The 16,504-nt window shown below is 32.7% G+C and overlaps 1 protein-coding gene across 4 annotated transcripts in view; it reads left to right on the plus strand.

The window, feature by feature from the left end:
* The window catches only part of DIAPH2 (diaphanous related formin 2), an 823,692-nt gene that overhangs the window by 226,219 nt on the left and 580,969 nt on the right, over positions 1-16,504 (plus strand). For all 4 annotated transcript variants that reach the window (XM_019756670.2, XM_074323226.1, XM_019756672.2 and 1 more), the window contains 4 exons: positions 3,493-3,603; positions 8,820-8,938; positions 10,931-11,047; positions 13,297-13,415. In XM_019756670.2, the coding sequence (XP_019612229.1) occupies positions 3,493-3,603; positions 8,820-8,938; positions 10,931-11,047; positions 13,297-13,415 (466 nt within the window). The remainder of the gene's footprint in view (positions 1-3,492; positions 3,604-8,819; positions 8,939-10,930; positions 11,048-13,296; positions 13,416-16,504) is intronic.

Genomic DNA, 16,504 nt, shown 5'->3' on the forward strand with positions numbered 1-16,504 from the left:
AGATTAGGCCAGAAGGCTTTTTCCTTTAGTCTCCAGTGCAGTGCTATCCAATCACACTTTCTGCAGTGCCCTGTATTCATGCTGCCCAGTATGGTAGCTGCTAGCCATATGTGATTGTTGAACATTTGAACTGTGGCTAGTGAGACTGAGCAACTGGAATTTTAGTTTTATTTAATTGTAATTAATTGAAATTTAAATGGCTCCCTATTGAAGAGCACAGCGAGAGAGAGAGAGAGAGAGAGAGAGAGAGAGAGAGAGAGAGAGAGGGAGGGAGGGAGGGAGGGAGGGAGGGAGGGAGGGAGAATTTGCTTGCACATATATGCAGAGTAGGGAGAGGGGTGGCAGAAGTAGAGAGAAGAGACCATTATTTTGGATGATGGGATGCTGCCCATACTTCACTGTTCAGGATATGTATGGAAAATGGAATGTAACATATTTCAGGAGCTATTTTCTACATTTTTTATTTTTACATTCCATTATGTATTATGATAACCACTTTATTATTTTTTATTGAGGTATCATTTACATATATGCTAACCGCTTTATGTAGTAGATAACAGATTGGTAAAATAATTGTATGTTTTTCTAATTAACCTTTAGTTCAAAGCTGTATTTTTCCAGTATGTTAAATATGGTCAACTAGTTAAATTTTACTGCCTTACCTATCCTTAAAGTCTTTTGTTGTGTGGATCAATGAATGGAGTTTGTGAGGCATCTGGAATGTGCTAGACATTATTCTATATTTGGAGTAAAGTGATATGGTTTAAAATCATGAGTTTACTCCTTGCTGTGTGTCCTTGTATAAGTTGTTTATCTGCTTTGAGCCTCAGCTTCATCATCTGTGAAATAAGGATAAAGAGCAAGACTTGTATGATTTTTATGAGGATGAGATTAGATGGTGAGTTACGTGAAGTACCTAATATTGTCCGGTAACTGATAATGGTAATAATAATAGCAACAACAATAACTCTGGGTTTTGTATTTATGAGTTCAGAATCCACGCAATGGATATTTCATGTTTATAATTAATAATATATTCTGCCCTTTAAACTAATTACATTTTTAAAATTTAATTTTGTAGTTATAAATAGTGTCAGTTATTTTGATTTTGAATTGATTTTGTTCCTGTCCTCTGAAAAGGGAAGTAATTGTGTAGTAGTATAAAGGAATGGAGATATTTAAGATGACTGGTGTTTTCCACATTTATACAATACAAATATTTCTATAAAAGAGCATCGCTTTAACAGATTATGTCATATAATGACATGATACTATGACTCGTCATCGTATGTTATTTGTAATTAATTAGATATCTATTAGAATTTGATAAATAGTATGTTGACCAACCAGTGCCGTTACCTCTTTCACTACTGGGTTCATGGTCTCTTAATTATTTTATACTATAGTCAACAAATGCAACTGTTTTTTAATTTTGTTATATATTCACACATTGTATGTAAAGTGAGTATTTAATAGCATTGCAACATATATCTTATTAAATGTGAAGTTATTTTGATGCTGATAGAATCATTAATTTTATTGACTCTGTTTCTATCATCTCCTGATCTAAGTACTTTTATTTGTATAAAGGAACAATGCCAAGACTCATTAACTTGTTTCTTATAGAAATGTTCTCTTTACTTGTAGGGTATTAATACAAGCCATTAAGCTAGAATTTCTTCTGGCAAAAACAATCCTAGCAGATGGCAACTTTTCTCTCTATTAATTTTGGATTGGACATGTACTTTGGCTTGTTCCGTCATGTCATAGTTGTAACATAACAAGGATCATTCAGGCAAATACAATGATAATATAGCTATGGACATGTAGGACATAGAAACTTATATCCCAGTCTGTGGGATATAAGACTTTAACGTTTTCTTATTGTAAATTGAAAGGTTAAGTAATCTACTAAAGAATAAGTGTCATAATAATTTATATGGTATGTCTTTTAAAGTAATGCCAAGTCTATGACTTTATCAGTTATGTAAGTGTTTTAGCTTGATATTTGAGCATTTGTAGGAATTAGGCTACATTGTTCAATTATCATTAAATATCTGGTAATGCTAGAAACAACCTTAATCATCCACTTTATAGCATGTAACTTTTGATTTTTGAACCTGGATGTGAGATAAATGGGCTAATCTACCCCTCCAAAGACCTTGAATGCAAAAGTATAGATATACAAATAAAGGCAATATACCTTTTAATATTTTCTCTCTACTTGAAAAGAATAATTATCATAGTAATAGCCCTGGATAAGTCAAACCAAAATACGTTTGAAACATTTTTTTTGATTGTGTTTTTCTCATACTATTTTTGTGTGTGTGTGAGTCCTGTAAACTTTATTGGCATAAGCAGACAGCAGGCCAAGTAGATGAAGTAGAGCCCGTCTAAACTATTAGCCAATTACCTTAGATTTGAGTGGCATTTTCCAAAGATGCTATTCACGAATAATGTATGGAACGTCTGGCAATTAGCGTTTGGTTGATTCCCTTTTACCTTGCAATTACCGGAAAATAAGTCCCATTTTATTGTAAGGGTCTTCAATATCAGTAAGAAAAGCGAAACCTGTTTTCCAGTGTCAATATAATTAATGAATCACCTGCACTTGAAAACAATTGGATACCAGAGGGTAAGGGGGTAGGGGAGTGGTAGATGAGGATAAACGGGGTCTAATATATAGTGATGGAAAGAGAACTGACTCTGGGTGGTGAACACACAATGTGATACGTAGATGATGTAATACAGAATTGTACACCTGAAATCTATGTAACTTTACTAACCATTATCACCCCAAAAAACTTTAATTAAAAAAAAAAGAAAACAAATCCTTATATTTACTTTATCATTTATATACATTAGTATTGGTGTCACAGTACCTTCTAGTTGATCATAATGCACTTAATTCATTTTTGTACATAGTAAATTAATTCATCTTAATCATATATTGTAATATTCTAAATTTTGTGCAAATCCATCCCAATAATAGGAGAAGAGTATATGTCAGTGTAATGATTTCTCCAAGTTAGCCTTGTTGCCTTAATATCAGGGTACTTTTGTAACTTTATTTGATTTATTTTAGAAAGGTATTTGTAACCGTATAAAATTGAGGTCAGTTGTACTCTGAGGACAGCTGGATATGCAAGATACATTTCATGATCTTTTGAAAGGGCTCCCTATGCATACTTTTGGAACTTGGAGTTTCTCAGAAAGAGTTTAATATTTCTTCATATTGTTTAGCAAAGCGTAACAGTACTTGACCATCCTTCATGTCTTCATTTAAATTATTCTGGACTTTAGAAACTTTATTATTAATTTTGTTGTTTATACTGTAAAATCATAATCATCCTTGTACAAATATTTGCATTTTTTCTTAATTTTTATAATGTGGATAAATGCCTTTTGTAAATGGAATAATAATTGAATGCATTAATTAAGCATTTCTTTAATTAAAACTTTTTTTAAACAATGTTTGCTTTCTAATTGCAGGTGGCCTGCATGCAGTTAATAAATGCCCTTGTCACTTCGCCTTATGATCTTGATTTTCGAATACATTTAAGGAATGAATTCCTCCGTTCAGGACTAAAAACGATGTTACCAGTAAGTTGAGTGTACACATTTATTATGCTATTGAACTTCAACGGTTTTCTTTCTTTAGATAAAAGTACTTGCAACAGAGTAAATAAATGTGCCTTGCTGTTTTCTATTGTAAAGCATTAGACATTTTGTAAGCTTTTTTTATATTACAGTAATATCAGTCTTTATATACTACTGATGATTCAGAATTCAGCTGATGATGTGTCCAGAAGTGGTTGTTGTATTTTGTTTTGTTTTGTTTTGTTTTGGTGTGTGTGTGTGTGTGTGTGTGTGTGTGTGTTCTTGAAGTTGAAAGGGAACTTCTTTTCTTTTAATACCGAGAACATAAAGGACTATCTTTTTTTTAATGTTTCAATTTTCGTTTAAAATTTTTTGCTTTCCTCTTTGAGAACTTAGATTGATTTCATTTGTATTCATCATAAGTGTGCATAGAATTTTGATTAGTATATTCTAGACACATTAGTTTGGTATTCTTGTTACAATGCTGTAGGAACTTTTGTAAAGAAAAACAATTTTATTTTTTGAATGTGAACATTTATTCTAATTATGATACTGTTGGAAAACATTTTTGAAATAACTATAGTCTAATAAATGAGCGCACTTATTCTTTAAATACAAATACAACAACTGTGACTTTATATTTTATTTAGTATATTTAGTGGGAGAGGGATTTTGTTTAAGACCATGGTATTGTTAAAGGAGACAAGTAAAATCTCAGTAGTCTCTTCATTTAAGCTATTCAGATCACACCTGTGAAACAAGTAGAAGACGTCAGGGAGAAACAGAGAGGACTGAGGAAAGAAAAAGAAAACAAAACAAATGCCAATGAGCATGTATATAAGATCTAGGGTACTAGAAATACCAAAATCAAGGAAGTTTCCTGGTGAGTAACTAGTGTGTAGCATGTGTCTGTAACTTGTGTTCTGATTGTCTTAACTGAAAGTACTTGAAACTTGTCATCAGAAAATGTACGATTGGGTCTGTTGAAACCCATTTTAATCAGATGTACGATTAGGTCTGTTTTAGAAATCTCTATGTCAGCTCCACTTTGAATGGTTCTTGAATCCATGACTTTAAAAACTAAGGAATTGCTTGCAGTGAATCACAGCAGCATTTTAAGTGACCCATAGAGAGGTTCATTAAGCGGTTAATTTAGGCACATTCGCTAGTGGTAGTGTGTATAACACACTATTTTTGTTTTGTCACAGATCTTTCCTCATGAAAAGTCGGTGTCTTACCTAGCTAGAGATAATGCTATAATCTTGATCTACTTTGCTTTTGAGTTGCCTACTCATTGGTTTTCCATGCTTGGCCCCACTGGGCTAGTCCTTTGTTTCTGGGAGAGTAATCATGTCGTTGGGCACGTGTTGGCTATAGGGGCTCCATGTTTTCTGCTTTAGGTGTTGTTGCTACTCTTCCAATCTTTCATTCCCTCTGTCTGTTTATAATTGAACATTCATTTTCTTCATATACTACCAGATGGCTGGTCAAGAAAACTGACTCTCATTTTGATTTGTTTAGCTCCTCATCTTTTCAGAAAGAGTATGGACTATAGTTTTTATCCTTACCTTTTGCACTTTTGTCTGGGTGTATTAATTTCTGCTGGCTTCAATGGTCTCCTGGTATCTTACTCATTTGGTTATAGTGACAGCTAAGATTTTGCATCAGTATTTCTAAGCTGCACTTTCCCATTGGCCTTATAGCCATATGGTAGGCCTCTTGTGTCACCACATACTTCCTGTGTCACCATATGTATTCTTAATATATACTTTCAGTTACATTTTTCTTTAAGTATCACATCTCTTCTCTATGCCTTGCTTCTCAGATCTCAGTGATTCTGAAGCAAGAGGAAAGTAGAAAGTGTCATGTTTCTGCCTCCTAGAAAAGTTTTGGAATAGAACCTATAAGGATTCTTAAGTTTTTTTTTTAAATCTCCCTAAGACAGTGGAGTGAAACATAGCTAAATATGGCTCCGTTTTCAACCAAGACATTGGTCATGTCCCCGTACACACTGTCAATATCTTATTGGGGGTGAGGAACAGATACTTGGTTTGGGGGGAAAAAATCCTTTCCATGTTTTCTGATGTAGAAGATGAGAGTCAAGTTCAGGCAGATAGATCCTGAGATTAGAGATTCATTCTTTAATACCATAGATTCCACTGCTGCTGCTGTTTTTCTTGTAGTTTTTGTCATCATACTATGGAGCACAGGTCAGAATAGTCATACTTTAATGTATACTAGATGTACCTAACATGTCAACTATCTTATTAACTCGCTATTAAGTTAATAAATATTTAAATTTAAACCACTAGAATTTAAAGTAACTTTAATTTGTATTACAGTAATTTATATTATGGTAATATTATAGTTTAATTGATACTGTAGTAAATGTTTAATTTATATTAAATAGTTTTTACACATGCACTGAAACTTAATGTATTCGTAGAAGTGTCTTTAAAATCCTTACGTTTTTCCTATTTGTTGTTATTTTGTACACTGTTGTCACAAGAGCAGCTTCCTAATTTTCTAGGATATAGCATTCAAGGTAGTAAATTAGACATGGTCATGACCAATATTAGTAGTTGGCATATAGATCAAAAATTATTACTGTCTGGAATCATTAAGCAATAGGGAAGAATAGTTCTCAGTATTTCAGTAGCCCCTGGACTATCATCATATTATAGTAGAGTAAAATTTTTTTTCATATAATTATCAGAATCCTCAAGACAAGGACAATTATTTTAATTATATTCTGTAAAAATATATTTTCAAAATTCCCCTTGTCTCTGTGGATAAATTATAGTGTTTAAAGAGAGTTTATACTCTATTTATGTGAAAAATTCACATTTCATAAATTTGTTTTAGTAATTTGGGATAAATGAGTTATTACATACCATGCAGTGATTTCTAAAATAGTATTTGCTCTGTAGTTAACTTACATTGATTTCTTGTGAAATCTCCATCTGCTTTTTATTTAGTTAAGAAAATTAGGTAAATCAGATATATGAACAAAATAGAAAGAAACTGTGGCTGTATGTAGCAGGCATTCTTAATTTCTTCTGAGACCGACAAACCCTTCCTTCCTTATTCTTTTGAAGACTCAAATTTGATTGACTGATAATTAGTCATGTATTGGTAATGGACTTTGATTTCCTTAGAAGTGCACTATATCATAGAGAATTATATACTTTAGAGAATCTAGGTAAAATGTTCCATATCTATACAGCACATCTGTTTAAAAAATAACTAAAACATATTTATAATATTTCACATAATTAATAAGTGCAATTACAATATTCTACGTTTTACAATATCCTACATTTTTCAATATAAAACTTTAGTGATGCGTTTTTATTTTATAGGATAGCTATCACATTTGAGGTATATGAAATCTTTAATTCATTAAATGTTTATTTTATCAATAATTAATGGATATATATTTTAAGGTTGGACGTTTGACTGAATGGAAGTTTTACATATATGTATGTGTGTGTATATATATGCATATATATTTATTTTAATGGAACATTGTTCATAAACAATATTTACAAGATACTGCATTTATACATGTCTTTTTATATTGTGCTACGTATGTTCACATACTATATGTTATGTAAATGATGTGTTGTCCTAATTAAAAACTAAATTCAACATTCAATCAGTTATTTTTACTGAAAATATTGTAATCATGCATATTGATTCCATATTTTATAAACTAATTAGATTATAGTATTGTTAATTAAATTATAGTATTTAACTTGGATTTTTCTGTTTTTCAAATATATTTTAAGGTGTTCAAGTTTTATAGTGAGCATCTAAGAAAAAATAGAATGAGACATAAGAATGCAGACACGTTCATATTCTGAAATGTGTTATTAAAAGTTATTTTTGCAATGACCAGCCTTTTGGGTGTGTCTGACTTCTGCTCTATTCTGAATAGAGTTCAGAAATCTCCTGATAATATGACCCACCAATGTTGTATAAGTTTGCATTCCAATAAATTTCTTCATTCCCCTTAAAAGTGGAGAATTAGACCTAAAGCAAGTTATTACTAAAGAGGAACCTAGGAGTAAATACACTTATTTGTTATATATTTTATGTTGTATAGAAACACATTAAGTACTTTTATATGCTCTGCAGGTAAATTTTCAGTTAATTATTATGTATGGGACTGTTAGAAAAAGAACATCTAGAAATTGCATAAATTTGTGTTTGGCTTTAGTAATAGCCATTACATCTCCATTAATAATTGTTCCATTGAATAAAAATAGAAAGAAGAAATGCATCCTATTTTGTTTTATGGACCTAATTTGAAGTACACCATGCTTGCATTTCTTTTTAGAGTTCAAGCTCAGCTCTGAACATCTTAATCCCACTTTCGGTATCACCCTTGAGCATCCACAGTTGTGATTATCGATTTGGGTTTTGAAAGCTGCAACTTAATGGACACATATTAAAAGATATTCCAGGTGATATATATTAAGCCCAACAATCTCTAGTGTGGCATGCTTCCAAAGATTTTGTTGATACTATTATTTTGAAAATGATCAGAGGTTTGTAATGCATGTGCTTATAATGTATTACAAAATCAAATCTTTGATGCCCAAGTTGGTATTTTGTGATTAGGCTAAGCAAAAATGAAGGGTTCGGAGATGGCTAGACGTGCAGCCTGATGAAAAGTGCTGATGCCTTTTTGCTTCAAATCACAAAATATCATTGAAAACAAATTTGTTCATGCAACTTTTCACGCCATACTTGGGACTGTTGTGCTTGAGTATATCCTAGCATTTGTTCTTCATTAATGCAATTGATCTATATTTCCTTTTTATTTTTTTTTGCCAGAGCCATATGTGAATGTTCTAACTGCATGAATTCTTTTCTGATCTTTGATTGGTCTGTTTAGTCCAAACGACAGCATTCAATTTGAGTTGTTAGCACTTAGTGCCCCCTCCCAGCCCGTGTAAAAGTGACTGTTAATTTTTTAATGTGAATAATCGAAGTCTGGGGCATGAAAAGAAAATGCAGTGAACGCGATGATGTTCTTTTATTTTAAAGTAGAAAAACACAGTATATTTACTTTCTTACAGGAGAACAAGAGCCCAGGTCAATATTTGAAATTGCTTCTGTGTATATAAATGAGTAATAGTGCGTGGCCTTTATTACCAAAGTATGGTGTTGTCAAACTGTTACTCATCTGTTATTTTATGTTTATCTGTCAGGATCTCAAAGAAAAAGAGAACGAGGAGCTTGATATTCAGTTGAAAGTATTTGATGAGAACAAAGAGGATGACCTAACTGAATTATCACATCGTCTCAGTGACATTCGAGCAGAAATGGAATATCCTTTGGACAAACTAGAAAAATCATTTTGCATGTATGGTGAAAAAGGGATTTGTGGGTGATTTTTGTGGACCATTATTAGTGTCCTTGTCTGCCAGCCCAATTTATATCCATTTATTTATATTAGAACCTCTCTATGATGCTGTCATTGAGACTCATGTTGAGGAACTGTCAGACTGTCCTGATGATTTACACAGACTATATTGAAAAGTACACAGCGGCTTGCTGTATTATAGGTATAGTCTGCTCAATGGTCTTGAATAGAAAGGGCCTGAGGGGATATACCTCACACAAAGATTTTGCGGGTAAAGTTCACTGAGTTCATATGTGACTACAGGTAATATATTGTACTTTCAGTTTATTAAATGGTACTCAGTCATTTAGAGATATAATTCAATTCTCATATGTGTCTTATTCTCAATCCAAATATTTTGGTTCCTTCGCAAAAAAAGAAATGTTTACATGTTAAAATATCTGGCTCTAATGAGGCTGTGCAGTAGAAGCATTTGAATCAAATACAACTAGCATATAATTTTCCTATGGTAAAGATTTTATACGAAATGATTTGACATCTCAGAGATGGTTGTCATAGCATTGCTGGCCATTTGTTTCACTCCCATTAAATTTCTTACTTATGGATTCTGGGAAAATTAGGAAATACTTCAGAACGAAAATGATCTTTGAGCTGGACCTTTTCTGTATGATGTCTTCTTTCCTCTTCCTCCTCCCCCGTCAAATAGCTGGGAGTAATATTCCCCTCCTTGAAACTCCTAGAGTACTTTGTTTATCTCTTATTTATGTACACTTCTATGCCACTATGAGATTGAGGGCAGAATTGCTCTATTTTATCTTTTTCCTCCAATGCTCCTATCAAAGTGTCTTACATTATAAGTACTGGATGAATACAGAGGGTGCCAAAAAATGTATACACATTTTGAGAAAGGAAAAAACTGTATTAAAATTGTAATAGTCAATATATACCGATAACAAAAGAGGATTACAAGTCACGTGTCTACCTTTTTTGGCACCTATGCATTCAACAAATAACAATTTCATAAATATATGGGATAATTTCTCATAATTTCTTATCCATCATTAGTGATTCTAATTTACAATGGTTTCCATACTATTAAATGCTTTTTACATCAGTTAATAAATATCTTGCTTTTCATAGATTTTTCTTATAATCAAAGTTCACCATAAAGCTATTTTCAGATCTATTCTGTAGCCATTTAAAGGACCTTATGAGAGTTTAACACAGCGCTCTAACATGGGGACTAAGAAGTAATCCATCATATACTTAATTCTACTTCGGAGAAAATGTTGACATTTCAGGTTATTTTTAGGATGTCGGATTACATCTTCTCTTCTACTTTTCCTTTACATTGATTTTTCCAGATGCATTTTTGAAATCTGTTTTCTAGTTTACTAAAAGCATTTAAACTTCTATTCTTTTTATATCCTAAGGAAAACGTTTCAAGTTTCATTGTCTTTACCCTCCATCTTTTTTCAAGTAATGAAATACAGATAATGCGAACAATAATAATTTCAAATTTTGTTAAGTATTTCATTTGTATAAAATAAAAACAGTTTTGTGATCTCTTATCAGTCCACAGAATGCTCATTTGTCTTCTGTCTCACGTGCCAGTGAAAGTAGAGGAGCAGTGGCTTTCATCAATAATATAGGTCCTCCCTCTGTTACAACTGCAGGAAGATCAAGAGAAAACCATTTTCATTAATGCCATTGCTGTAGTGAGTAACTGATCATTTACGGTTTTGATGCTTAAATGGCCTTGGAAATGCTCTTTAAGCCTTTTTCTCTCGTTCAAAGATTAAAGTGATTCCATAGATTAAATTTCTTTATGTAAATGTTTAAATACTGGATCATGGAGTTGAAGGTTTAGAAACAGTAATAGAAACAAAGTGATACATCAGTGAATGAAACTTTCATCAAGAATCTTTGATATTTTTTCCTTTACTTACTTTTCACTGATATGAATGAAGTATACCATCTTCTGTATAATATGTTGAAGGACACAGCTGCTGAAAATTACCTATTATCCATTCTACAACATTTTCTGCTCATCCGAAATGATTATTATATCAGGTAAGAGGCAGTTTGTATAATTCGAAAATTAACATTGTAGGGGGGCCTAGACAGTTATACATACATAGAGTGTAAGAGTTTGATGACTCAAGGGAGTATTTTTTAAACTGTTTATTTATTTTTAATTGGGCCAGAAAAATCTTACTTACAAAAGTGGGGTACCCCAGTGACAGGACTTTTAATAGCAATGAACCCAACAGATGTTACTGACCGCATGATGAATTTTCTTTGCCTGATTATGGTAGCGCAGAGTCAGCGCTGAAGAGTCTGTGGTAGAACTTTTAAACTCTTCTATCTTTTAATAAGTGAGGTTTTACTGTGATTTCTATTTTATCATATTTGTAATAGATGTGATCTTATCTAAGAAAATAATGGTAATATTTCAGCTTTATGTTCAGTAATGTAATTATTCAAAATAAATAATTATAGTGACCCATATAGTTAGAAGTATTAGAGTCTAGTCATTGAGAATATATCTGAAAACCAGACAGTTAGAGAAAGGTTTCTGAGTGACTGAAATTATCCAGAAGTTGGTGACCATGATCTTACATTTACCCGTTCGAGAGACTCTTAGTTGTTCTTCAGACTCTAATATGTCCGACATTCTGGCAATCTAGGTTTCCTAATTTGTCACAACTTCCTTGATTAAAGGGAAAAGAAAGGCTACCGTGGGGTCAGGTCCAGTCACAACAAAAATGACAGTTCTAAAGCCACGTTGAAAACTATTATAGCTCAGACCAGTACAGAAACTCATGGACATCATGATGTTACAGGGACACAGAAAAATGTTTAAAATACTAAATTTTATGCTTTTTTTTAAGCAGGAAAGATGATAATGCATCTGAAATAAGTTCTGGCAGTTAAAGGGGTATTGTGGCTGTGTATGTGCAGTTACATGGGTAAATAATTCGGATGAAACCATCCATTTCTCAGTAACTGAATAAATGAGAACTTATAATGTGACACGCTTTTTATCCTGAGAACATCCATTTGAGTTAGAAGTGTTACAAGCACTTGTATTCCTCTCTAGGAATACTTAACGTGTCCTCAAAGAGAAAGTTGGGTTTTCCTGATTTAAACCAAGGAGTCATTGCCTAGACTGATTAGAAGACAATATTATTTACCCTGGACCTGATGATGACTTGAAAGAGCCTCATAATGTGTAATACAGAGGGTGCCAAAAAAATGTACACACTTTTTAAGAATGGAAAATACTGTATTAAAATTGTAACACTCAACATATTCCAATAACAAAAGATGAACACAAGTCATATGTATGCATTTTTTTGGCACCCCCGGTGTTACTATTTATTCTTGTTCTGGAGACCAGCCCCATGACAGAAGACATATAAGAGAAATTAGAATCTGTTTGTCTTCATTTGCAAACTTTGGCTAGTTATTAGCACACTAATTTTAAGTTTATATCATAATTTGTTTATAGTAGTATTTCTTTCCGATTTTCTGTTGAATTTATTAGCCACTGATATATACTAAAATTTCCCCAAATATTAATGCAAAAACTGCTTTTAAAATTTTTTTGTAGCATCCAAGTCGTCATTTCTAAGGCCAGAATTACCTTGATAGATTAAAGAGTTAGGACGTGTTTTAAAACCTTTAACACTTTGAACAAATTGAGGCTATAGTCATGCATATTAAGTGTGTATGCTTCTATAAAATGGATCTTTTAAAATACATGCATAAATACATCTTTGGAATAGTCTGCAGCATAAGTGGCTCAGTCCAGTTTTGTAAGCTGTTATAACTAATCTTGAGCAAAAGTATTGGAATCAATTCAAGACATCGCTTGCCACCTAATGCCAAGATGCTCATCCCTTATTGAAATTAAGAACGGGTAGAGGCCTAAAACCATTTCTGTATCCATGGATGTAGGACTAACAGGTCATTTGTTTTCATTAACTTTAGGAACAATAGCTAAGAAAGTAGATAAGGTTGATAAGTGTCTCGGTACCCAAGCATGAATCTCTGCAAACTAGGTTATTAAGTCACTAAGTGTTCACAGCTGGTTACATCACAATGGGTTTTGCACTATAACATCCAGACCGTCTTTAACCGCAGGTCTTTAACTGCAGGCCTGTTTCTCCTAAGAGAGTGTAATGACTAGAGAGATTTTTTTTTTTTTTAAACAGTGCTAGGAAGACTTAGTTCTTTTATCATACTGAATCACCACTTAAGAAAATTGATTTATATAGGTAGGAAAGGTATTCAACAATACTTTCTTTCTCTTTCAGGCCACAGTACTACAAAATAATTGAGGAGTGCGTTTCACAGGTAGTGCTACACTGCAGTGGTATGGATCCAGATTTCAAGTACAGACAAAGATTAGACATTGATTTAACTCATCTGATAGGTATGTAATATTACCAGCCATGTCCTCTGTGTTTTACTCTCTTCTTTATAATGGGCTCTTTTTAAAGGTAGCTCTCACTGAACTTCCTCTATTAATACCCGATAAATCATTGTGTCCATGGGTACTCAATCATGATAATTGTTAATTATGATCATGAGAGTTCTGCCTATGTGATTGAAAATATTAACCTATTTGATAAGTTTCAACACTCTTCAATTCAATTTAAAATTAATATCCCACAAAAAAAACCCCCACATTGTATTATTACAGATTAATTCCTTCCTTTTTAGAAACACAACTTTGAAATCCTGGTGATTTTTGTAGAAATCATGTGTACAATGGGGTCTAATTAGTAATTCAGTTATATTATTAGTGTTGGCATTTAAGAAAAGAAATACAGGTTTAATTCAGTAACTGAAGACTTTTTATTTCTATCAATGTAAGTCAATTTATATTTCGTACACCTTAGAGCTAGGTAGGAATTTCAGAGGAACGTGTTCATCTTGTTGGATTGCTGAGGAAAGGACTTATATCATCCGGTACTGGGAGTTAGCTATATTTTCAGAAACAGTCTCTGGATGGTGTGAGACATCTCTTATGAAATAAGTTATGCTATCTGACCTTATAGTTAAGCAATTTTATTTATACCTAATCGAAACCACTACTGCTAAGATTCAAGCATGAACTCATTTGTCTTTTAAGGAAGAAAACACCAGCTGTTGAATGCCAATTATGTATTATTCTTTACTCCATAGCACAGAGCAGACTCACAGTAATATCCTTATTATTATTATTTATCACATATTATTCTTTTCTGATTTTAAAACTGCTCCTCATTTATTCTAGGCAATCTAGAGGTTTAGGTAAGTGACAGAATAAACCACCAATGTCACTTTTCAGCTCAGTACTGTTTACCAGCATTACCCACTTTTCAGTGCAGTTCTCTCTCTCTCTCTCTCTCTCTCTCTCTCTCTCTGTATGTATGCTAATTTTTCTTGGAGAATTTATATTATGAGACGTTTTCCACGTTAACCTTTAAAATGTGACTTTGAATGTCTGAATAATATTCAATTTTATGGAATACCGTAATCATCTTGACTAGTCCTTCCTTATTGTCCATCTAGATTGTTTTCAGGTTTTCACTGTTATAAGTGAATCTCATATGAACATTCTTTGTATACATGTTTGGCTTTTTCTCATTATTTCCTAGGATTTATTTCTCTAATTGAGGGTATGAACTTTGAAAGGCCAAATGCTTTTTAGAAAGCGTGCACCAATTTAGCTTGTCTAACAATTAATGTAAATACTGATCTCACTGCATATTTTTCGTTGAGCTTGCTAAACTCAGTAGTTTATTTCATATTTTGTTGAGAGAGTTATAAGGGACTATTTCCAAATATTTGTATTGGCTTATAATCTATTATAGACCATAGTTGGTACACATAGTCTAGTGTTGATATTGGCTAGTTCATTCAGTGTTCACAGACATTTGTTTTGTGTACTGTGTGCCCGGTACTTATAATTGTGTAGTGTTCATCAAGAGTGTTGAGGTGGAGAGAGACGAAGGGACAAATGGGAGAGGATAGTCAGAATCTTAGAACCACGTGTCATCTCTGTGATTATGAACAAATCACTTAACTTCTGTAGACTTCAGTTTCCTTTGCCAAAATTCAGATAAGTCAAATATGTATGTGGTTCTTAATGTTTTATGGTCAGAAGCCTTTTTCAGTAGCTGATGAATGCTGTGGAACTTTCATTAGAACGCGCACGCGTGCACATGCACACAAAAATTAGCAGGTGCTTCAAGAACTTTTAGGATATCTGCGGATCTCTATTTTAAGATCCCCTGGACTTAAGGAGCATAGAGTCTCTTCTGATTTCACTGTTCTGTAAGTCTTGTATTGTGTATAAATCAGATCATATTCCTGCCTAATTTCTGATACATTGTGATTGAAATTAAAGATCATTACGAACAATTGCAACCACAGCAAAGATTTGGTCCCTCTTTGATCTCATCGTTTACCGATTTCCTTCTTAGTTGCCTTGCTCTAGCAACACAGTTCTTTAAAGTAAAAGAAAAAAACACTTTATTGAGGTATAGTGGACATGAGATAAACTACCCATCTTTAAAGTGTACAATTTGGTAAATTTTGATATTTATGTACTCATACGTTATAATGTCAAGATAATGAACATCACTCTCACCCCTGAAAAGTTTCTGCATTCTCCTTTGTAGTCCCTCCTTCCCATGGCTCCCTGCACCTCTCCCATCCCAAGACAATCACTGATCTGCTTTCTCTTACTATAGTTTCATTTTATAAAATTTTATATAACTAGAAACGCACAACATAAACTCTTTTCGCCTGGCTTCTTTCATTCAACATAATTATTCTGAGATTCATTTATGTTCTTGTATTGCATGTATCAGTAGTTCATTCCTTTTTATAACTGAGTAGTATTCGAATATATGGATAAACCACAATTTCTTTATACATTGACTTGTTGATAACACATTTGGGTCCTTTATAATTTTTGGCTATTATAAATAAAGATGCTATAACATTCACAAGTTTGGGTATAGAGATATGTTTTTATTTCTTTGGGGTAAATAAATAGGTGTGGAATGGCTAGGTACACAAGAGACTATATGTATAATGATGAGACTATTGTCCAAAAGAGGGTCTTCAGTTTATATTCTGGAGTGCTTGATTATGTGGGAGAAGTTTGATGTTCATTTCCTTCTTTACATAATATATTCTGCCCCTGATCAGAAATGAATTAAGTGAAGGCTTTCTTTAAGAAAACTGAATTAATGAATATTATTGTATCTCTCCCTCTAGCCTTATTTTAAGGTTCATTTTGAGTCTTAATAATCTTAAGCATAGATTCTTTGGCACCTCTCTACCCTTAATAAACTATAAAACAATTTGTAAAGATCTGTAATTACAGAAGTTGCAAAATAATTGAATACCTTTAAAACGATGATGATTTTGTCAAATATATGCTTGGATGCTTGGTTTTGTGCCTCAACAGTAGTATCATGGAATTCAGGTAGCATGCAAAAGAAGGGAAATATGGTGGTTTATGTT

Source organism: Rhinolophus sinicus, chromosome X, assembly GCF_036562045.2.
Source record: "Rhinolophus sinicus isolate RSC01 chromosome X, ASM3656204v1, whole genome shotgun sequence".
NCBI classification, from domain to species: Eukaryota; Metazoa; Chordata; class Mammalia; order Chiroptera; family Rhinolophidae; genus Rhinolophus; species Rhinolophus sinicus.